Source organism: Rhinoraja longicauda, chromosome 5, assembly GCF_053455715.1.
Source record: "Rhinoraja longicauda isolate Sanriku21f chromosome 5, sRhiLon1.1, whole genome shotgun sequence".
Lineage (NCBI taxonomy): Eukaryota > Metazoa > Chordata > Chondrichthyes > Rajiformes > Arhynchobatidae > Rhinoraja > Rhinoraja longicauda.
Window position 1 is genome coordinate 22686477 of NC_135957.1, and position 25172 is coordinate 22711648.

General features: G+C 41.2%; 1 protein-coding gene across 2 annotated transcripts in view; it reads right to left on the bottom strand.

The window, feature by feature from the left end:
* Nucleotides 1-25172, bottom strand: part of gnpat (glyceronephosphate O-acyltransferase) — a 34339-nt gene that overhangs the window by 7578 nt on the left and 1589 nt on the right. For both annotated transcript variants that reach the window (XM_078399072.1, XM_078399071.1), the window contains exons 2-10: nt 14958-15149; nt 13926-14102; nt 12572-12701; nt 12313-12440; nt 8883-8958; nt 5225-5376; nt 5000-5130; nt 4245-4468; nt 1946-2191 (exon numbers count right to left, since the gene is read on the bottom strand). In XM_078399072.1, the coding sequence (XP_078255198.1) occupies nt 1946-2191; nt 4245-4468; nt 5000-5130; nt 5225-5376; nt 8883-8958; nt 12313-12440; nt 12572-12701; nt 13926-14102; nt 14958-15149 (1456 nt within the window). The remainder of the gene's footprint in view (nt 1-1945; nt 2192-4244; nt 4469-4999; nt 5131-5224; nt 5377-8882; nt 8959-12312; nt 12441-12571; nt 12702-13925; nt 14103-14957; nt 15150-25172) is intronic.

The following is a 25172-nucleotide window of genomic DNA, read 5'->3' on the forward strand; positions in this document are numbered from 1 at the left end:
AAATTCAACCAAACTGTTTAGTTATAAGACAGACGCGTGGAATTACTCCTTCTCTAATCTACTCCACTCCATTCCTTTACAATGACAAGACCAAGCTCAACACATGCGTTGTTTCGCCGAACACTTAGGCTTCGTCTGCCAAGGCCTGCTGGATCTCCCGGTTGCTCACCATTTTAACTCCCCTTCCCATTCCTGCACCCACCTTTCTGTCCAGGGCCATCTCTATTGCATGAGTGAGGCCACACACAAACTGGAAGAACAGCACCTCATATTCCACTTGTGTAGCTTACAACCTAATGGTATGAACTTTGCATTCTCAAACAACTTCCCCTTCTCCCCCCTCCTTTTTCCCCACCTCTTTTCCCATCTGGGTTTGTACCCAATTCCCCTCCCCCCCCCCCCCTCAACCTATATTCCTTGCTCAGGCTTCACAATTTGCACTTCTTCTATCCTGATCTTATCTCACACTTTTTGTCTTTTCTTCTCTGGCCTTTGTCTAACAATCTGTCCAAAACTCCCTCACCAGTATCCAACCGTCACTTGCCACACCTTGTCCTGCCTCCACCTCTCTCAGCTTCCCTCCCCCTTCCCCACCACAATCAGTCTGAAGAAAGGACCCAACCCAAAACATCATCCATCCACGTTCTCCAGACATGCTGCTTGATAGGCTTTGATTCTCCAACACCCTGTGGCTTGTTTGGTTATAACCAAATTTCATTGCCTGTTGGCACTTTCAGAGTCCACTGATAAATGACAAGATGAATAGTAATAGTTTAAAAAGTGATGGGGAAGGTGGACTTGACATATCCTGTTTTATTTTAAGGCCTAGTTTAATTCAAAAGTTTTGTTTTGTTGAATTTCTCTTTAAGATTGTTTTTTAAATTGAGAAACTGCCTGGGCCCAAACAGCAACCCCAGTCAAGGAGGCATTGAAAGCAGCATTAATGGGTGATGAGAAGATGAAATAGAAAGTTCTTAATCAGATGACACAAAACTTGTGTTTTAAAAGCCTTGTTACAGAGAGGAACTTAAAAGATGCTAGAGTTTCACAGTTCCAAAAGCCTGAAAAACAAGTTCTAATGGTGGGCAAATGTGTAAACAATTTAAAAAATATATATATATATATTTGTTATGTAAACTTGAATTTGTTGTGCGTGCTAAAGTAATGGGTAGTGCAATTATGAAAATTATTATTTTCTCGACACCAAGCACAGCCATGATCACATTTTGTTCTCCTAATTTGAGGAAGGACACTACTGCTATTGAGGGAATGCAGCATAGGTTTCCCAGGTTAATTCCTGGAATGGCACAACTAACATGATGAAAGAATGGGTCGACTGGGCTTGTATTCACTGGAATTTAGATAGATGAGAGGGGATCTTATAAAAAAATATATAAAATTCTTAAAGGATTGAACAGGCTAGATGCAGGAAAAATGTTCCCGATGTTGGGGGGTCCAGAACCAGGAGTCACAGTTTAAGAATAAGGGGTAAGCCATTTAGGACTGAGATGAGGAAAAACTTTTTCACCCAGAATTGTGAATCTGTGGAATTCTCTGCCACAGAAGGCAGTGGGGGCCAATTCACTGGATGTTTTCAAGAGAGAGATTTAGCTCTTTGGGTTAAAGGGATCAAGGGATATGGGGAAAAGTCCAGAACAGGGTACTGATTTAAGATGGTCAGCCATGATCATATTGAATGGCGGTGCTGGCTCGAATGGCCGAATGGCCTAATCCTGCACTTATTTTTCTATGTTTCTCTTGGCTTTTTGCACGCACCTAAATAATATGACTTAAGCAGACCTATTACATTTGGTGTGGATTTCAATATCATTATTTCTGTGGTGTCTGACTACAATAGGAACTCAGCTTAGTATTTTTTAAACAATGATCCCACAGCCAGGAGAATGAGAGAGATATAATGGATTTAAAAAAAATGCATATTTACCTCTTTTGCAAACTTGTGTGTTCTGAAATGCAATTGCTACCAAGGCTGGACGCACAAAGACATGTAATATCTGATTTCTGTAGGAAGCACACATTAGCACCGAGACAGTGTGTTTGAAAATCATTTCCACTGTGAATTCAGCTGGAATGTCTTCTTGGCAAAGCACAACCTGGTTTTTGATTGTTTTCACTATATTGTGGCGTAGAGCAAGACTAGAACGAATCATTTTGTCAGGTGTTACATTTTCTGGAACAGATCAGAGATCATCAATGCATTTACTTCATTGTACACACACGGAATAAAAGCAAAAAACTATGGTGAACATATCATTACTAATGTGATTAAAATAAAATATCCTAAATTGCTTTATTGATTTCTCTTTAACAGTGACTATTATTTTAGCTTTGGTTCAAAACCAAGGAAGCAATCAGTGATTTCAGAAAGGGGAAGTTGGGAGATCACGTGCTATTTTCATTGGTGGAGAGAGTTGACAGATTCAGATTCCTGGGCGTTAACATCTCTGATGACCTGCCCTGGTCCAAGCACATAGACATAATCAGAAAGAAGGCATGCCAGCATGACTGATTTCTTAGAAGTTTTTAAAAAATTGGCACGTTACTGAATACTCTTAAACTTAGGCAGATGCGATATGGCAGAAAATAACCTGACTAGTTGCAACAAGGTCTGATATGCCAATTCCAACACACAGTACCTCAAACACAACAAAGACGTGGATTCAGTCCGTTTGTCAGACACAGCCTCCCCGACATCAAAAGCTGCCCCAAGAAGGCACCATTTATCAAGGATTCCCACCATGCATGCCCTCCTCTCACTGCTAACTCTGGGCAGAAAATACGTAAGCTTGAAGTCACACACCGCCAGGTTCAGGGACAGCTACTTTAGTACAACCACCAGGTCTTGAACCAACCTGCACAACCCTAACCCTATCTCACAAACTGAACCCTGTGGACCACCTCTTGTTCTACCATTAATCTAATTGTGTACTTTTTTGCACAGTCTTTTTCTTTACATTAACGTAGAATTTGTGTAATTTATGTATAATTTTATGTGCATCTAAGTCTGTAACTGTGATGTTGCAGCAAGCAAGTTTATCTTTGTACCTGCACCTCATTATTGACATTATTTCAAAGTTTAAAAGTAATCTAATCTGCCACTGGCAGCCCCTGATAGTTTTGAATAAGGGAGAAGAAAATATAATTTATTTTAAAAGTTTCAAATTTTTACCCCTGCAAAATTCATGATTCTTCCATCCCAAGAATACACGTAATAAAATAGAGGATTATTATCACCAAGATATGTGGGCAGAAACATGCAGTATTTGATTTTAATCGAATACACAAATCAGTAGTGGATGTTATAATATTCGTACCGTACTGCATTGTCACTGCACATTAATTTGTTTCATGCAACACAATGTGGAAAACTGTCCATACGTGTCCTGTTCACAAGCCATATAAATCTAATCTGGCCAATTAACATCCCCATTAGTCCTCTACTCCCTCACAATCTACTTTCATCACCTGGGTGCAGATGGAGATGTGTTTGATTGTGCCCTCAATTGGCACTTACTGATCATTTGTTCACCCTTGCTCCTTTAGTTTTCCATAAGCTCTGCTCATCTCCAGTCATCATTACAACTGGATTGGATTTCCGAGAGGCAGTGGAGTGACTGCTCTTGACATCAACGTAGCATTTGACTAAGTAGAGCAATAAAGGATTTCTGGTATATTTAAAATCATTGGGTAGTGAGCTAAAACATTTCCAGTGTCTGCAGTCCTACCCAGTGCAAAGAAAAATGGCTGTGGTTTTTGAAGGCAAAATATCCCCGCAGCAGATCAGGATAAAGATGTTTTTGTTTTGTGCACTGAACAATAACCTGTATCATGCCAATAAAAAAAAAGAAAAACATTTCAAATCAATTTGTTTAAAAGGAGAGGTTAGCAGTACAGAGGGATAGTGAAGTAACCAACTATTGTCTCTGCTTTTGCTTGCAATCAGCTGCATGACTGGAAAGGAAATGTGTAAATAGGACAGGGCTGTGCCCAACTTTCTGACCTCTTAAGAACCGGATAACCATTTGGGTAAAGTTCTAGAAGGCAAAAATATATCCATGCTGTTGCAAAGTAATATATTTTTCATTTGGAGCTTTGACATACTACATGTAAGGCGCTTTGTCACTTGGTAGAACAGGTAAGTATAGGTTGGCAATAGGATCATAGGATCAATAGGGTCATTAGGATCAAAAGAGATTCATTTTACAAAAGTAAACTTTTCTTACCTGGCCAGTCGATGGAAGCGCCAAATATTTCTGCAATTGTCTTGAGCCACAATGTCTGCCTAGTAAGTTCTGTCAGAGTCAGGCCAGGCAGACTTTGGATGATCACTGTAGCCATCAGTACCCAGGGACTAATGACCATGTTTTTCTGCTGCAACACCACTAATCTATGGCCTACATCATCAAGAAACCTGTGCAGATCCTCAGATGGCTTTCGTGGAATATGCCTGTTTAAAAGATCAAAAGAATAACACATTAAAAAGATTTTCCTTTGTCTAATCATCTGGAGCTGGCAGAAGCATAAACACACAAAAGCAGAGACACATTGGTCACTTTTGTCTCACTTTGAGGGTTATAAATCATTTAAAATTAAATCCTATTATCATACTGAACCAGTCAAATTCATTTGTGGTGTAATACAAGTCTTGAGCAAGGACTTGGGAGGAGAATGTCATTGACCATGTACAAGGATGCAGAAGTGGTTTTCATTAATGTGTACACCAGGGGGTGATCAATTACTTTTGATCATACTGCTTACTCAAACTGCCTCTTCGCTTTTTAATGAGAATTGATGACCTTCCTTGCAACACCAAACATTTCTCCATTTCTGACATCAAGCCAATTATTCCACATTTCCAGGCTCAAGTCTAGCCTGACAAAAAGGCTAACAATTAATGCAAATAAAACCTTTATTTTTACAAAGCAGATCTTTAATACATCATTTTATTAATATGCTCTTTTAGATGTTGACAACTAACCTGGGTAACAAGTTATAATGAGATCGCCTAACGATTCCTGTGGCTAGTGATCGCACTGACACAGGCTGCCCGAAGTAAACATGTATGCTTCCAAAGTTTTCACTTAGAATCTTCCTAGCCTTCAGTAAACCCTACAAAAGAAAACCAGCTCGGTCACCAGCTTGCATTAACATTTCCAGAAAATGGTTAAAATAAGGACATCCACAGGAAGAAACCTGAACACACCGAAGTTGATTCCTTGGGCTTTGGAACGCCTAAAAGTTCGTGTGCATACAGGGACTCCTCCAGGATTCGCTCGTAGCTTATACTTATGGGAACTAAATACATGTCAAAAACCTCCCCCATCAGAAAAGGTTCCATTGCTATGTTTAACAGTCCTAGAAGAGAGAACATTTTAAAAACGCAAAGTGAAATAAAGAGCAATTGCCCACAAATATTTCTAGACATGATGAAATATTCACATTTACAGTGAAAGTTCAAGTTCTAGAATACTAATGTACTATAAAATGTAATCAACTTACTTGACAGCAACTTGATACTGTAACTATTAGCCTTAAACCAGATGTTTGCAATGCTCTGAATTGCAAGGGAACTCCCAGCATCAGAAGCACAATGTTGGTAAATTTATAAGGTTGAAAAGATTGTCTGTTGCCCACAGATCAAATATTGCTTCCTAAAAATCAAATTACCAACAAATTGTTATCCCTATTACAAAGATAAAATTATATTGCATTGATGTGAAATATAATTGCCCCATTCTCATGCTGGAAATCACAGACTGTTCTGCCAAAATTTGTGAGGCAAATTTAAATTATTTTACAACCATGAGGAGTATTTAAAATGTTTGTGTGAACCTTTGCACATGTGTCAATCGTAGCTCAGTGGCAGCAGGTTCAAATCCTGTCCAATCTAAAGACATAAGCAAAATGTTTATCCTGCATAATGACAGAATACTTATTGCTGACATTTTTACAAAATATTATACTATCAGCTCTCTCATTTTAATGGGGTAGATTCCATGGCAATGTGCTGAAGAGGAGCAAGTGAGTATTCTGATGTGCAATTTCTATTCCTTACCATCACTTAAAAAACCCTAGAAGATATGAACATTATCTTTGCTGTTTCCACTAGTTAGCCGTGTGCAAATTAATAGGTATGTTGCTCACATTACATCAGTGACTTAATTTGCAAAGTACTTATTTTACTAATGTGCATTTGGGCATCCGAACACGGTGAAGAGTGTATGAGAATACAAAAGAAGAAACATGTAGAAGCTGTCAAGCCTGCAGTTACAAAAGACGTACAAGCATGAGCTTTATAGGAATGCAAATAAGTTACTTTTATATCAAAGCAACTGGAAATAACTGGTGTTTCATCATTACCAACAAATGTTTGAGATAATATAATTTGTGTGAAAAGTAATCATTTAGCACTGGTAATTGTGCCACCGCTTATTAAATGCAGTTTAATTTTCTGTATTTTGAATAAAGTGAATTCTTTCAATTCTATCGAGGTCTTTATTTTGCTTTGGTCAATTGTATGTACATAAAAAATTATTATGAAACATTATTTTCAGCCTTTCATTTTAAAGTAGTGCATAATTAGATCTATTGTGCCGAGATCTTCGGTTTCCTCCCACACTCCAAAGACGTACAGGTATGTAGGTTAATTGGCTGGGTAAATGTAAAAATTGTCCCTAGTGGGTGTAGGATAGTGTTAATGTGCGGGGATCACTGGGCGGCACGGACTTGGAGGGCCGAAAAGGCCTGTTTCCGGCTGTATATATATGATATGATATGATGATTGTGGAGGAGATAGCTTGCTTTTCCACTTGCTCACAGGGTGATGTCCAAAATCATCCAAATACTGGTTCTGCATTCACACTAGTCTAACATATAAGTTTAGCAATGTTCACATCCAAGCAATTCTAAACTATGCAAATCTGGAGGAAATCTCACATTAAAAAGCTGGAGGATGCAGTGCCACAATAATCAAGTTTGGCTCTTAATTTAATGCAAATCCACTATTAAAACTCATCTACAATGTGTTCAGTTCTATTGAAAATCAATTGATTGAGCCGATACTCAACCATTTGAATGAGAGCTGATCTTATTAAAACATGATTTTGAAGAGGCTTAATACAGTGGATGATTGGATATGTTTCCTCTTTGGGGGAATCTAGAAATAGGAGGTTATGATTTCAAACTAAGGATCGATCATTAAGGTAGAAATAAGAAGAAATCTCTTCCCTCAGAGCGGATTAATCTTTGGAAATCTCTCCAAGATCACAGTGGAGATCATCATTGAATAAGTCAAGATTTAGAGGAAAGATTTTTGAACTAAAGCAGAATCAGAAGTTAGAGGATGAAGACAGGAAAATGGATTTGAGGTCAAGAACAGATATGATCTTACTGATTGGTGGAATTGGCTAAAAGGATTGCAGTGTCTCCATATCCTGTTGCTTATGTCATGTTTAGTCACTGTTTCCTCCTACCATAGCTACTAAAGCTCTCAATGCTGTTGTCTCTTACATTTCACACATTTGTGCTCTTAAACCCAAAGATTGAACTGCATTTGTCCTTTCCATCCCACCAGCCTGCACATTTAACAGATTATCCTCTATAAATTCCAGCATCTCCAAAACAAGATCAATAACAGTCAAATTTTCCACTTCCCTCTCCTTTCAGCGATCTGAAAGGACCATCAGCTCTACCAGCAGCCATCCACCTTTCATGGCTCATTCCCTTGCATCCACAGGAGAAGCGACAAATATCTATTGAACAACTCTCTTATCTTCCACCCAAACATTCTTTCCATGTGAAGAAACAATTTACTTTGACCTTGCAATTTGGTATCCTGACTTGGTGCTCAGCATCTTCTACCTTGGTGAAAATCAAACAAATTGGGTGACCACTTTTCAAAACATCACTGTTCAGTTCACAAACTTGGACCAAAACTTACAATTGTCTGTCACCAATCTGACCTATTCTTTAGACTCCGCACCATTTCAAAGATATCCATCATGAGTTCAAAAAACAACTCTTCACCTAGCAAAAAAAGAACATTATAGCCTTCCAGGCTCAAAGAATTCAATAATAATAATCAGATATTCCAGTCATGTATCTCTTTCATGTATCTCTTTCAGCATTGGTTTTTTTCTGGCAATTTTAAATTTCATTTGTCTTCTGTTATTTGTATCTTCCAATCTTTTGCATGTATTTATACTGCAACTGAGGGTCTATTAGTAAACAACGTTGTTAGAATAATATAGTAAAGCCGTGCTTCTAGTTCAAAAGTTATAATTTCAAATTCTGCCAACAACAAACTGAGAAACTGATTTATGGGTTAGTACAATCAAATTACGAAAACCTAATAGGCTTATCAATACATATTTCTACCAGACCATGGCTGCTTTCAAACATTTCACATGAAATCTGGCCTTAACAATATTTGAGACATTTCTCTTCTACTATATGTGAAGAAAAGAGGGACTCTCTCGCATGATCCATCTCCAACGTTTAAAATTTCCATTCCATTTTTCGGCTTCTCTCACTAGTTCTGTGCTAATTTGGTGTATATTTTTCTACTGCAATAGTTTACTTCTAGGTTTCAGATTGGTTTGTAGCTAAATTGTCATGAGTGAACAGTGATCACCACAATCCTGGAATGTGATGTGTGGCATGCATACATTGGGGCAGAGCTCTTGTAGATAATAATGAAAGGCTGCAAGTCGACCTTCTTGCAGCCTTCAGGCCCTTCTTGGAGGCAAGTGCGGAGCAGGTGATAAAATAAATATGAAAGTAACCTTATTTTAGACCTGCACAATTCAAGATTACATGATTAAAACATTTCAATGCTCACAAAAACAAATCTTCATACTCACCCAATTTGGGCATCAGTGACTTTCCAGTACGACTTCTTGTCCCCTCCAGAAAAAATTCAACAGGAGCATCACCGTTCTGAAAAACCCATTTTAAGTTAATACAGAAGCTTTGAATTAAATGAAAACACAGATCAGTTGGAATCAAACAAATAATTTTTATGCAAATTTTTTTCAAAAGGTTCTTTTGCAACAAAAGAGCAAAGATATATTAGTTAACGTGATCCAATTATTTTATTTATGCTGATTTTTCATAATGTAAATGCAAATCACAAGACCAATTTGATTATCTTTGAGCCAAACTTTGTGATCGCAAGAAATTGGCTGGGAATAGGTGATAAAACCCATTGAGCCTAATTTACTATTCAATGATTATTGCAGACTTCTGCATTAAAAGGTCACCCAAACGTTTTTTTCTCAAGAGAAAAATAGACACTGTTTTTCTGCCCAGTTCTCACATCCCCTAATCCCCTTAATGGATAAGAATGTATTGATCTCTGTTTATAATACACAGTGACTGATTATTTTCAGCCCTCCAAGGTAGAGAATGTCAAAGAACTGCATCCCCTCAGAGGGGTTTCTCCTCATCTCATCCCAACAATGCAAAGTCTTTAATCTGGATTTATTCCCCCGTAATTCTTGGTAAAAGCCTCTCAATGCCATCCCGTTGATTTCTTCGCGAACTCTGCCCTCTGCTATCCAGCATTCCCAATAAGATCAAATTCCACTCTTTCTGAATCTTCATAATATGCTTCTTAGAAGTCAGTGAATAAAGGAGAATTTTTTCCTCCTACTTCTTATTTTATTTTGTATAGATGAGAACTGTGGAAGTTCTGCAAAGTCAAAAAAGGTTTCCACTGTTTTGGTGGGTTTTAAGATGACCAATGAGGCCAATATGGAAATTGCTGACACTTCCACAGAACATGGAAGTGGGTGGGTAGTTTGTGATACCATTGTGAGGTATTTTCAAGGCTTTTTGCATATCTTTAAACCTTCTGACTATCTGACAATCCTTTCTGGCAACAGGGCTCAGAACAGGCCGTCTGTTTTGAGAGTCGACTTGAACAAAGAAATTACATGGCCTGACCAACATTACCAAAAATCAAAAAGGGCCACTTCTCAACATAATTGTATAAGGGGTAAAAGTGTTGTAAAAACAAGCCTGAAGGCTTTGTGTCTCAATGCAAGGAGTATACGTAATAAGGTGGATGAATTAAATGTGGAGATAGTTATTAATGATTATGATATAGTTGGGATTACGGAGACATGGCTCCAGGGTGACCAAGGCTGGGAGCTCAACATCCAGGGATATTCTATATTCAGGTGGGATAGACAGAAAGGAAAAGGAGGTGGGGTAGCGTTGCTGGTTAGAGAGGAGATTAAAGCAGTGGAAAGGAAGGACATTAGCTTGGAGGATGTGGAATCGAATCGTAGAGCTGCGAAACACTAAGGGGCAGAAAACGCTAGTGGGAGTTGTGTACAGACCACCTAACAGCAGTAGTGAGGTTGGGGATGGCATCAAACAGGAAATTAGAAATGCGTGCACTAAAGGTGCAGCAGTTATAATGGGTGACTTCGATCTACATATAGATTGGGTGAACCAAATTGGCAGGGGTGCTGAGGAGGAGGATTTCTTGGAATGTTTGTGAGATGGTTTTCTAAACCAACATGTCGAGGAACCAACGAGAGAGCAGGCCATTCTAGACTGGGTATTGAGTAATGAGGAAGGGTTAGTTAGCAGTCTTGTTGTGCGAGGCCCCTTGGGAAAGAGTGATCATAATATGGTGGAGTTCTTCATTAGGATGGAGAGTGTTTAAAGATGTGATAGCATCACATTTGGAAAGTGGTGAAATCATCGGACAAAGTCAGCATGGATTTACAAAAGGCAAATCATGTCTGACGAATCTTATAGAATTTTTCGAGGATGTAACTAGTAGAGTGGATAAGGGAGAACCAGTCGATGTGTTGTATCTGGACTTTCAGAAGGCCTTCGACAAGGTCCCACATAGGAGATTGGGGTACAAACTTAAAGCACACGGTATTGAGGGTTCAGTGTTGAGGTGGATAGAAAATTGGTTGGCGGACAGGAAGCAAAGAGTAGGAATAAACGTGTCCTTTTCGGAATGGCAGGCAGTGACTAGTGGGGTACCGCAAGGCTCAGTGCTGGGACCCCAGTTATTTAGTGTATATTAATGATTTGGACGAGGGAATTGAATGCAACATCTCAAAGTTTGCGGATGACACGAAGCTGGGTGGCAGTGTTAGCTGCGAGGAGGATGCTAGGAGGCTGTAGAGCGACTTGGATAGATTGGGCGAGTGGGCAAATGCATGGCAGATGCAATATAATGTGGATAAATGTGAGGTTATCCACTTTGGCGGCAAGAACAGGAAAGCAGAGTATTACCTGAATGGTGACCGATTAGGAGAGGGGGAGATGCAACGTGACCTGGGTGTCATGGTGCACCAGTCATTGAAGGCAAGCGTGCAGGTGCAGCAGGCAGTGAAGAAGGCGAATGGTATGTTGGCATTCATAGCAAGAGGATTTGAGTTTAGGAGCAGGGAGGTTCTACTGCAGTTGTACAGGGCATTGGTGAGACCGCACCAGGAGTATTGTGTGCAGTTTTGGTCTCCTAATCTGAGGAAAGACGTTCTTGCCTTAGAGGGAGTACAGAGAAGGTTCACCAGATTGATCCCTGGGATGGCGGGACTTTCATATGAAGAAAGACTGGATAGACTAGGCTTGTACTCGCTGGAATTTAGAAGACTGAGGGGGGATCTTATAGAAACATATAAAATTCTTAAGGGGTTGGAGAGGCTAGATGCGGGAAGATTGTTCCCGATGTTGGGGGAGTCCAGAACCAGGGGTCACAGCTTAAGGATAAGGGGGAAGTCTTTTAGGACTGAGATGAGAAAACATTTCTTCACACAGAAAGTGGTGAGTCTGTGGAATTCTCTGCCACAGAAGGTAGTTGAGGCCAGTTCATTGGCTATATTTAAGAGGGAGTTAGATGTGGCCCTTGTGGCTAAAGGGATCAGGGGGTATGGAGAGAAGGCAGGTACAGGTTACTGAGCTGGATGATCAGCCATGATCATATTGAATGGCTCGAAGGGCCGAATGGCCTACTCCTGCACCTATATTCTATGTTTCTATTACCGACTGTGTGCAACTAGATAACTAGATCTCAATGCTGGACATGCTTTCTAGGGGGGGAGGGGGAAGCATTTGGGAGATATTTGGATATTTGAGACAGCATTTGTCACATCTTTACAGTGTTTTGAGAGAGCCAATTTTGAGAAGGATTGTCCACTTTCTCTCTTGACAACCCTGCATAACTCCAGCAGAATCATAGTCGTAAAAGTAATAGAAATTCAATATTTATAAAAGAATACCAATTCATGTCTCTGGTATATTGATAGTAAACACAATACTGACCCGGAGAATTGTTTTCACATATTCAGAGAAAACTGCCCAGTAAAGTTTATCTCCTCCAAATGAACGGCGAATGAAAAAAGCGCCCGACATCCGTAGCATCTCACCAACTATTTTCATTCCCATAAAATCTAAAAAGGAGAAGAACTGTTCAAGTAAAGATCATTTTTAAGAAAAGTAGACTTGTGAAGCTGAAACTTATTCCACTATTTATATGCCAATTAACTTTATGCACAGCTTCTATATTAAAATTGATACTTGCCCATTCCTGCAGCAATAACTGGTAAGGAGAGGTCATAGGTGTACATTATGTATGACAACATGAGGAAGTCTATGTAACTGCGATGACTTGGCAGCACAACAACTGGATATTCTTGTATGGCCTGTTGGAGCTGAAAAAGAACAACAGAAAGTTCAGATCCTCAGTTAATACATATGAGACACATTTTAAAGAAAAATGTGAAGCATGATTTAACATAATATAGGAAAATTGGCATACTTTTAAGAAGCAGTATTTTGAGATTGTGAAGGAATTATTGCAGTGGGAAGATAATTTCTTAGGCTAGAGGGTGCTGTCTTATCTAATCTGTTTTTAGGATCTATTGTAATCAATCCTGTCTTGACCCTTGTTATTGCCTTTACTTAAGCTTAGGACAATAGTTTCGGACCAAGGTTTCTCCCTAAAATTGAATTCTATTACGAGCACTCACTCTGAAGGGATCCTTAAATATGAAGAGTTTTACCATGATCAAATTTATCATGAGGCAGAGGTTCACTTGCACCTCTTCCAACCTCATCTACTGTATCCGCTGTTCCAGGTGCGGACTCCTGTATATCAGCAGGACCAAGCGCAGGCTCGCCGATTGTTTCGCTGAACACCTCCGCTTAGTCCGCCTGAACCTACCTGATCTTCCGGTTGCTGGACACTTTAACTCCCCCTCCCATTCCCATACTGACCTTTCTATCCTGGGCCTCCTCCATTGTCAGAGTGAGGCCCAGTGCAAATTGGAGGAACAGCACTTCATATTTCGCTTGGACAACTTACCCCCCAGCAGTATGAATATTGACTTCTCTAACTTCAAGTAACCCTTACTTTCCCTCTCTTTCCATCCCTCCCCCTTCCCAGTTCTCCGACCAGTTTTACGATCGACTACATTTTATCTGTTTGCTTTGTTATTACCTTCTCCAGCTAATAATGACCCATTCTATTTTCCTTGATCTCCATTCCCTTTGCCCTGTTTTCACACTTCCTTATCTATCTATCTCCCTCCCCCCCTGATGTCAGTCTGAAGAAGGGTCTCGACCTGAAATGTCACTCATTCCTTCTCTCCAGAGATGCGGCCTGTCCCGCTGAGTTACTCCAGCATTTTATGTCTATCTTTGCCATGAGCAAGACTATTATCATTCATGAAAGTATAACTAGCAGAGTTATATTTTTCAGTAAAGTAATGACGCAAAAAAGAAATGTGAGCTTTATAAAATAAATTAAAAGCTTATTTCCTCTGGCAATTTCAAGTTTGTCACATTTCTATGCAATGTTAAATATCTGCAGAATCACTTTGCAGTAGAAATATCTGCAAAAAATTACTGCAAATATTACAAAAGATGAAACTAACCTTTTGAATTCCCTCCTCATTCACGTGGACTTTGTGAAATAGCGTTTTAAAGATTTTGCTCAGAGTGAATGCAAAGAATCGAACAATACTTAAGCGAAGGCTGTGGCCCATCTTTTCCAAAATATCGGATGCTTCATCACTGATGATTTCTGGAGATTCACCAGTTTCTTTTGCTAGCTAAAGGTAAAACGTAAAACTTCATCAACATCAAATTTACATGGGGAATTATCTGATCTATACCCCACTGATTAATTTGACAGCCTTCCCCACTATATGCTTTTGTAAAAGACTAAACAAACTAGTCCACAATTGTATATTTTCTCTTTCACCTTCCTTAAAGAAGTGGAGCCATATACAGAATTATCCATGTCTAATAAATTAGTTCAGAAAATTAGAGAACTTTGAACAAATTAAAGCATCTGCATTTTCCTTAATTTCTTTAAAACCCGATAGCGTCTAGCCACGGTCAATTTCTTTCAAACCTGATAACATCCAGTCATGGGGATTTGTCACAATTTAATGGCACTATTTTCTTTGTTATGGTTATTTTTCTTACTTTTATTTTAGCGAGCTCCTGTTCCTGATTTAATATTATGATCCGTGGAATGGACATTTTCCTCTTTTGATTATGATACCAGACAGAGTACTGGCCTGTCACTGAAATGCTAGTCGATGCTGAAATCACCAGTATCTCAGTATCAAACAGTGCGTTTTTTTTATTTTGGACTTTTTTCAAATAAATATTTCTAAGCAAATAAATCATAGCAACACATTTGCATGTCTCTTCCCAAGAAGCTCGTATGAGGGATCGAATGGTGTCTTTCTATATTTATTCATTTCTGTGTAATTATCATTGCTTTTCTTACCACCGCTGAGTGGAGTTCATACTTATATGAACTCATGCTTAAGTACTAAGTCTAAAGCCAAGTAATCAGAAGATTAAGATGTTAGAAGACCAATACAATATGCTGCAGCAATTTAATTTAAATTTCAACAACTTTAATCAACCCAAATTCTAACATCTATACGTACCTGTTTGATGACATATTGCACTGGATCAGATTTCAACACAACACTCCTGAGAGCACTGGGTGTACGGGGCACAAGATCTTTGTAAACCACTGGAGTGTAACATCGCATGGCATATCTGAGATCACTACTCTGCCTGCGCTCTTCCATCAAATCTTCAAATCTCTCTCTTTTATTCAGTGTTGTATCCTTCTGCTGTGATTCAAAAACAGAAAATTACAATTCGGGTGAAATACATTTACAAATCCAGTTACTGCTTCAAGTTCTAAGAGATCATACACTTGTAAAGTAGGTATTCTGCACTGGTTACACAGCATGGTCATAAGGAATTGAAGGGTTAAAAATACATCAGGACTCTGTAGCATCAAGGTGCACTTAAACTATTCTGGGCTGATGCTCAATGGACATTATGTTTTTCAGCAAATTGCACAAGAGTTCAACTAAAATACTGGCTATAATGTCAGATGGTACTGCTGCATATCCTCATCTTTCCTGATAACTATTCATGAGGTTCTTAATATTGTTGACATCTTGCTAATAACAAGGAAAAACAAAGCTTACATTAATAGTATTACAAACCCAATATATGTACTTCAAATATCTCAACAAAGAATGCAGCAGAGGTCTGTTGAGTCAAATGTACTATATCTCCATCTACAATTCCTGTGCTACATTGCTATCTACCATTCCTGTGCTATATCTTTATCTACAATTTTATGGTTATTAGATAATATTAGCAGTACAGTTTTCCACAATTTCAACTTCATGGGGAGTGAAGCAGATACACTAACGAGGAGTGTGTTAAAATGTTCTAGACCATAAATGTCAGTCACACAGATAAACATCACTGGCAATAGATTTTTAAAAAGCTGGTCAGAACTTGAAGACGTTATAAAGGTATAAATGGTCTATCTGGTTGAGTTTCCCCATTTGAGACACATTGAACACATTCTTCACTGGGTCACCTGAAGAGAAATGCAGTGAATAACATCAACAATAATTCCAGCTCTTCTTTAGTTTAGTTTAGTTTATTGTCACGTGTACTGAGGTACAGTGAAAAGCTTTTGTTGCATGCTAACCCGTCAGTGGAAATACAATACATGATTAATCTCAAAGCCTTTGACTTTGTCAATTGAGAGGAACTGCAGGTTATCTTTTTCAGAATATATTTGTCCACAGAAACATATTTCCATTCAACAACTGCATTATAAGAAACCGAGGAAGTAGTGGTAGGCTATTCAGCCTCTCAAACGGCCCTGACATTTAATTTGATCATTGCTTCAACTCCTCCTTTATGCCACATTTTCAGAATGCTCAATTCCTTTATCTCTGAAACAAAATTACCTACTTCCTCTTTAATACCCGCAATGATCAAGCATCTATAACCTTCCAGGATAGAGAATTCCAAGATTCGTCACCCTAGGCAAAAGGTTCTTATGCACCTCAATTTTAAATAATCGTTCCGTATTTTCTAACAACATCTCATTTCGCTAATGGGAGAATCTTGAACATGGACATCAAATCCGTTGTGGTTCCTAAGGACATGTTATGTTTTGATAAGAACACTCCACATTCTATTCCGTTTCCTGCACATCTGCTCTCACACCCCTTCTCCTTCCACTACTCTACACTCTCCCATTTCTGCTTTCTGCTCATCTCGTGTTCTCCACACACACCTGTCCACCTATATCTTTTCTCCCTTTGTTCACATTCTCTCTCCCCCCCCCTTCCCGATCTCTGACCTGCCCATCATTCCTCCAATCCCACCTTATATAGTTCAATCCATCACCTACCAACCTCTGTTTCACCCCTTCCTCAATCGTATTGCTAGACACTGGCAATCTTTCCTTTTCTCTCTCAAACCTGATGCAGGGTCACAACTCGAAATGTGGTAATACACCTTTTACCTCCATCGATGCTGCTCGACCAGTTGCTGTTTTGCTTCAGATTCCAGCATCTGCACTGTCTTCAACAGATACATTATAGTTTGCTGCTGTACAGTATGTAGGTGTCATTCAATATTGTAAAATCTCCTTTAAACTTGAAGCTGTCACTAGGTTTCCTAGCAGTGCCATTTTAAACTTTCAAACAATAACTAATGTTTGTCTTTTTCCTTTGCCTCAGAAGGCAGTGGAGGCCAATTCTCTGGACGCTTTCAAGAGAGAGTTAGATCGAGCTCTTAATGATAGCGGAGTCAGGAGTTATGGGGAGAGGGCAGGAACGGGGTACTGATTGTGAATGATCAGCCATGATCACATTGAATGGCGGTGCTGGCTCGAAGGGCCGAATGGCCTACTCCTGCACCTAATGTCTATTTAAAAAACACTAGACGGGCGTGGACCTGTTGGGTCCAAATCTCTCCTGCGGCCAGCAGCAGGAGAGCTCTCTTAACCCCCCTTCATTGGCCGCCTCTCCCGTCACTCGGGCGAGTCCCAACCCCTCCAAGTGGCAACCTTCGCCCAACTGCGCACGCACAGATGCGGCGGCCATCTTACGTAAGTATTAAAGTTTAAAAAGTGATTTTTAAATCTCTCCTGCGGGCCCGGCAACCCTCCATGCAAACCTCTCCTGCGGGTGCGGCAACCCCCGTTGGGTGCAAGCCTCTCCTGTGGGCCCGGCAATCCTCCCCCAACTGACGATCCGTGGACCCTTGGCTGGCCGGGGAGTGTCCCCCGGGGCCGTGGGCGGGCGAGGGGGGCGAGGAAAAGGGAGAGGTAGCACTCACCCCAGCCCTGGTGGCCAGCAGCAGGAGAGCTCTCCTTACCCCCCCCCCCCCCCCGATTGGTCGCCACTCCCGTCACTCGGGCGGGTCCCGCCAGATCCCGCCCTCCTCTGAGCTCGGACCGTCTCCCATTGTGACGTCGAAAACGGAGGCAGGCGCCTGGCTGACGGGCAGGGAAAGTGAAAATGGATTTATTAAAGTTTAAAAAGTCATTTTTAAAGTTTAAAAAGTGAAAAACTTTTAAAATATAACAATCATTTGAACCCCAGGACAATGGTGAGTAAGGTGGGCCTAAAATTGTCGTGCTATCGTGTACCGTTTTGGCTGTTTTCCGAGAAGAAATATATCCACAAGCCCACAAACAAGATGAGAGTTTTAGTAATATAACATCAATATATATATATATTTATATTTATATAGATACCTTATGGTCATTGTCCTGTTTCCCGTCATCTAATTTTGTGGGAGTATATTTTAATGGAGCTTAAATTCAAAACACTTATTTGGAAAGCTGTGTTTGGAATTGAACAGTCATTTACAAAGAGCAATTAAATAAAAATCTGCTGAAGTTTTCGCAAGGTAAGAATTCCTTCGCTTTTATCAACCCAGCAGGTCAACGCCCCCAGGCCGGCATACAAATTCAATAAAATTCTGAATCATAGAATTATTACAGGATAGGAGGACATTGAGCAACTCTTAGTTGATGCCAATTCTTTGTTACCATAATTATCCCATTTTCCATTCTTTCCCCCCAGTCCAGCAATTCTTTTTTAAAATTTTAAAGTATTTATCTAAGTTTGAAAGCCAGAGGTGAATCTACCCACTGCATTTTGAGGCTTTGGAGTATTCAAGGCCAACTTCAACTTCTTGCTTCTCAGTCTGAGGTTTCCATCTGCCTTAAAAGGGCATCTATTGTACCCGTACCCGAGATGAGCATGGTGATCAGTCTTAATGACTACCATCCGGTAGCACGTCCGTCCACTGTAATTAAGTTCTATGAGAAATTGGCTATGGTGCAAATCAACTCCTTCCACAGAAATGACCTTGTTCTGCTTCAATGTGCCTCAAGACTGCATGCTCAGCTCCCTGCTCTACTCTCTTTACACTCATGACTGTATGACTACGCGCAGCTCCAATGACATCTACTAATTTGCCGACAAACCCACTTTTGTTAGCTGAATCATGGATGGTGAAGATAGAGCATACAGGAAAGAGATATAAAACACCTGGTGCCACAACTACAACCTCTCACTCAGCATCAATAAAACCTAGGAACCAAATGTTGACTTCAGAAAGGGGAAGTCAGTCGACTACATGCCAGTTATGATTGGTGGGTCAGCAGTGGAGACATATAACAACTTCAAATTCCTGGACGTTACATTCTTCAATTACATCCCGCATCTGCGCCCGGGATGAGGTGTTCCACACTAGGGCATCAGAGATGTCCTCATTCTTCAGGAAACGGGGCTTCCCCTCTCCCATTATAGATGAGGTTCTCACTAGGGTATCCTCTATATCCCGCAGCTCCGCTCTTGCTCCCCCTCCCCCTATTCGTAACAAGGACAGAATCTCCCCTTTCCTCACCTTCCACCCCATCATCGTATCCAACAAATCATCCTCCAATATTTCCGTCACCTCCAACGGGACCCCACTACTGGCCACATCTTCCTATTTCCTCCCCTTTCTGCATTCCGCAGAGACCGTTCTCTCCGTAGCTCCCTGGTCCACTCGTCCCTTCCTACCCAAATCACCCCCTCCCCGGGCACTTTCCCCTGCAACCGCAGGAGATGCAACACCTGTCCCTTTACCTCCCCCCTCAACTCCATCCAAGGACCCAAACAGTCTTTCCAGGTGAGACAGAGGTTCACCTGCACCTCCTCCAACCTCATCTATTGTATCCACTGATTTAGATGTCAATTTCTCTACATCGGCGAGACCAAACGCAGGCTCAGCGATCGTTTCGCTCAAACACCTTCGCTCAGTCCGCCTTAACCAACCTGATCTCCCGGTGGCTGAGCACTTCAACTCCCCCTCCCACTCCCAGTCTGACCTTTCTGTCATGGGCCTCCTCCAGTGCCATAGTGAGGCCCACCGGAAATTGGAGGAACAGCACTTCATATTTTGCTTTGGCAGCTTGCAGCCCAATGGTATGAACAATGACTTCTACAACTTTAGATAGTTCCTCTGTCTCTCTCTTTTCCCAGTTCTCCCAGTCTTCCTGTCTCCACCTATATCCTTTCTTTGTCCCGCCCCCCTGACATCAGTCTGAAGAAGGGTCTCGACCCGAACAACTTCATGGTTGTCATCCATTCCCTCTCTCCTATATGCTGCCTGACCTGCTGAGTTACTCCAGCATTTTGTGATTCTTCCAATGACGTGTCTTGGGCCTAGCACCAACATATCACAAAGATGACACGTCAGCAACGTTACTTTCTTAGAAGTTTAGAGATGCAGAGCGTCATCATATACGCTAAGGAATTTCTGCAGAGCATTGTAGAAAGCATCCTGACTGGGTCCATCATGGGAATTCCAATGCATTGGAACGCAAATTCTGCAGAGAGTGGTGGATTCAGCCCATCACTGGCCAGCCCCCCCAAAGCGTCTCCATGAGATGCTGACTCAAGAAGGTAGCATGTATCTAAGATCCCCACCAGCCAGGCCATGTTGACTTTTCGCTGCAGCCATCGGGCAGGACGTTGAGAAACCTGGTCCCATACTACCAGGTTCTGGAACAGCTACTTTCCTACGTTCTTGAACTCTCCTGCACAACCCAAATACCACTTTAGCAACAAAAAACAAAAAAAAACCATTTCTTGCACTACCATGGACTTGTTTTCTAATTGTGTTTTTCACGATTGTTTTGTTTTGTTTTGTTCCGCCTTTTTCTTTTCGCTGTCTTGTAGAATTTACATGTAATTTAAGTATAGTTTATGTTTTTGTGTTGTTTGTTCTATCTGCCTGTACTTTTCTCACTGTACTTTTGCATATAACCGTAAACTCGACTTGACTTGCCAGAATTCTAGATTACAACTAAGAAAGCCATTAATTTTTAAAAAAATGCCAAATCTGAATTTTTTGCCAATCTCTTGAGAGACTGTTCTTTGCATAAATTTAATAGATCAAGGAAAAACATCCATGTTGTAAGGGCTCAAATTCAGCTTAGCCATGTGGGTTTTATTGCAGGGGTGTAAAAAAGGTGTAAAAGCTCCAGCTCGATTATGTTGCCAGGACATCGTTGTCAGCAGGGAAGCGCGGTTTACGGCTAAGGGTATCCTTTGATATGGGCAACTGGCTTTAAGGCTTTGATGGTTAGCCATCCTTTGAAGTGTTAAGAAGAACAACTTGCCATATGGACTGCCCTTTGTTCCCAAGAAAGAAGAGGTCACGATGGACACAACGGACACGGAGGTCCCGAAAGACACATAAAGATTTATAGGACATTGTAAAACTTGCCATATAAGGTAGCAACAGGAAATGTACTGGCACTTGTATTTCGGGTATAAATATGTGTAATTGTTAGCATTCGGAGAGAGAGACTACACTAGCTTCCTGAGCGTTTCTAAACGCTTCGGTTTCTAGACTCTCTCCCACCTGGGTGAGTAGAATAAAGAGGTTAAACGAATTCGGTTGTCTGCCTGTTTTTTCTAATAGGCCACAGACTACAACATTTGGCGTAGTCGGCAGGATCTCTTTGGCACCGTCAACCATGAACGACTAAGCGGCATCGGTGGCTGAAACACGTCCGAAGGGGACAGAGTGCACTTCTCGACCGTTGTTCGAGACCCCGGACGTTGACGTTTTTCAGACACTGAAGTCCCTCGTTTGGGGTTGATTTCGTGTTCAACTGAGATTCACGGACGAACCGATAAGGAAAAGGACAAGGATAAGGATAAGGTTCCGGATTTGGAAGATAAGGGGCGGTCACTCTTGTTGTCATTGTCTTGGTCTGGGTGCAATTAATATTTATTGGTAATATTTATTGGTAGTATTTATTGGTAACATATTTTCGGGTAATTGGCAATCAGACATATGGGACAGTCTTTGGATAAGAGTGATGGCGGTGCCCCGGTACAACACATGTGTTATTTATTTATTTGCTTCGTTAATGAAAAGATTGGGAAACGAGGCCTGGCCAGTAGGAGGTACATGGAATGTAGAGACTATCAAAGAGGGGGTGCAGAAGCACCATCAGGAGTCGAGGGAGCGAAGTTGGAGGGAAAATGCAAGTAGTAGAGGGATATCAGTGTGTGATAGGTTGGGAATACCGAAAACATGCGATATTTTGCAATCGAAATGTAAGGTGTATGATCTAAGACTTGATTGTGATACCCGAGCTCGAGATGAATTTAAACCCGGTACCAAAGGGATATATCCCACCCAACAACAACAAAAGTCAGAATCCGAACCACTGGAGTCTATAGCGGCTTCATTAGGTAATCAGCAATCCGAGGGTGACGAGGAACCCTGGACGTGTCCGATCCCCACAGCCCCACAGGCAGAGCCACCGGCTGCGGTGGTGCCAGTCCCGGTTCTACCCTCCCGCCAGAATATTGGGGACTACCCCCCCGATTATGAGTCAGCATCAGGGAATATGGATAGGTCCCAGACAACCGTTGGTGAAAGGGTTAGGTTGCGCCACGAACAAGAATCCGCACGATCGGCGCTAGAGATTGAGGATACTGCCCACCCTAGCCTTTTTCAGTACACCTCATGCTGCCCAGCAGGTTGAATAATTTGCCCTCACACGGGCCTGCCACCTTTGCGCTGACCAATGTACTAATATTTACACCGACTCACGATATGCTTTTGTGGTTGCACATGATTTTGGTAACCTGTGGCAGCACAGGGGCTCTTTGACTGCAGAAGGCACTCCTATTAAAAATGCCCTGTTTGTCCGAAATCTACTAGCGGGTTTAACACTCCCGAAAACCTTGGCTGTCATTAAATGTAATTCGCATACATCTGTCAAGGATCCCATTTCTCTCGGGAATGCATTGGCTGACACATTGGCACGCACAGAGGCCCTGACCCCAACCATTTTAGTTTCTTCAGGCGAACAAAAGCAGTTTTCTGCAACTACCGCTATGCCCAGTGTTTCGGAATACTGCCAGCTTCAGGGGGACGCCCCCGAGGCTGAGAGACACCAGTGGAGCCAGGATGGGTGTTCCCCTCGCGAATCTGACTCGCTTTGGGTTACTGCCTCTGGCAAAGTTTGTGTCCCTAATGCGCTTTTAACAGTTTTGTTGTATTATGTGCACTCTCTTACCTATGCTGGTAAGAGGGGAATGTTGGATGTAATAAATGCCACATGGTATCACCCCAAAATACATTGGGGTTTACAAATTGATTTTATTGAATTGCCACGTGTACATAGTTATAAGTATTGCTTAGTTATTGTTGATGTGTTTAGCTGATGGATTGATTTTGCTATTGATGTTGCTATTTTGCTATTGTTACTCCTGCTATTAGGGGAAGTGCACTCAAGAATTATATGGTATTGTGGTCAATCTGTATTTACTCCATGACATTTATATAAAGACGATCAGATGATGTGCAGAGGAGACAAAGGCACAATATCCTGGAAGGCAGAAAGAATAGGACCCTGCTCAGGATAGTTTAATGGTTTAATAAGACCAGAGCTAAACAATTGAGAGACCAAGCCTATTGGGTTGTACCCTGTGGACATGCTTTGTGTCAGTTTAATTTCCAATGCCTGACAGATGAATTTAGTTTTCCATGTAAGAAGCAGCAGCCGTATCAGGGTCGATCTAGACAAAGTCGAGGGTTACATCAGTCGTCCCTACGAGAGGAGATGAGGGGAAGAATAGACTGGGAAAATTTGGAGGTTACATGGGAATTTTGTTTTTATCTTTCAGTCCAGGTATTTTTTAATTCATGTTACAAGTTGACAAAGCTTTTAATCAGGCGTAGCAACGTCATGGTGAACTATTTTATGGATAGCACCTTTCCTTACTCCTATTCCGTGCACGCTTTACTATTGACTTATTTACTGCCTAGTATTGAGAGCGATAACCATTTGCTTGGAGGGTGAGCTGGTGCTTTTGTACACCAGGTCTACCCGGTTCTTTTTTAATCACTCACAGAGCCCTGGCTCCAATAATTGGTGTACGGATTATGACAACCAATCAGATGACTGTGGATTTCAATGTTTTAATGGGTGGTCCTTGAGACCCTATCTTAATCAAACACAGGAGAATTGGCCCCCGATACAAGTTAATTCTCCTCATGACTCTCCAGAAACACCAATAAATACAACTTGTTTCTGTAGAATGGGATCTAGACCAAATGAAGTTAGCCTGTCTGTGGGATTCAGCACATGCACCCATATCAGTACTGCAGTTCCTCCAAGACCTCTTAATGGGACTTACTTAATATGTGGGAGCTGAGCATATGTCTGGTTACCAGGACTTTCACCACGGTATGATCATGGATCTATTGAGACCTGGACAGGGTGCTGTTATCTAGCTTTTGTAATCCCACATTTACGAATCATAAATCATCCTCTACAGCATCCAGAGTGGAGCTCTAATCGAGCTGTATCGGAGTTTGAGGGGTTTTGGTGGCTAATATTCCCGAGATGGGGAACCGCTCAGGCGGGAACTGAAATTTGAAACTTAGCTAGTGCCCTGGAACAATTAGCAAATTGTACCGCTGATGGACTGTACGAGACTCAGGAACAAATAGGCCAGTTAACAACTGAAATGATGGCCCTGCGCCTTGTCGCTCTCCAGAATCGTATGGCTCTAGATTTCCTGCTAGCCGAGAGAGGGGGTACCTGTGCTATGATAGGCCAAGAATGTTGTACATTTGTACCAGATGTATCCTCTAATATCACCAATATCGCGGGGCATGTGAAGGAGGTTATAGAAAGAGCATTTAGCGTTTGAGCCCTCTGAGGGGGTGCTGTGAACTGTTTATGTATGTGCTGTTATGTTTGTGTGCCATTGTATGTTTGTTCTTAGTACCTGAACTGATGTACAGCGCTTTGGTCAATGTGGGTTGTTTTTAGATGTGTTATACAAATAAAATTGACTTGACTTAACTAGGAAAATAGGGGCAGATTTAGCCCAAGATCGAATTAATGCTTCAGGATGGGATTGGTTTGGTTTAGGATATTTGTGGGGGCCGATTCTCCATTATGGCAGTATCATTGCGTTAATTGTTGTGATTCTGTTAATCTGTTATTGCTTCGGTCCATGTATATGCCAAATATTTGTCAATCAACCACTTTAAAAGACTGTGATTATAGTATAATCAAAGAGGGGATGTAAGGGCTCAAATTCAGCGTAGCCATGTGGGTTTTATTGCAGGGGTGTAAAAAAGGTGTAAAAGCTCCAGCTCGATTATGTTGCCAGGACATCCTGTTATCAGCAGGGAAGCGCGGTTATGGCTAAGGGTATCCTTTGATATGGGCAACTGGCTTTAAGGCTTTGATGGTTAGCCATCCTTTGAAGTGTTAAGAAGAACAACTTGCC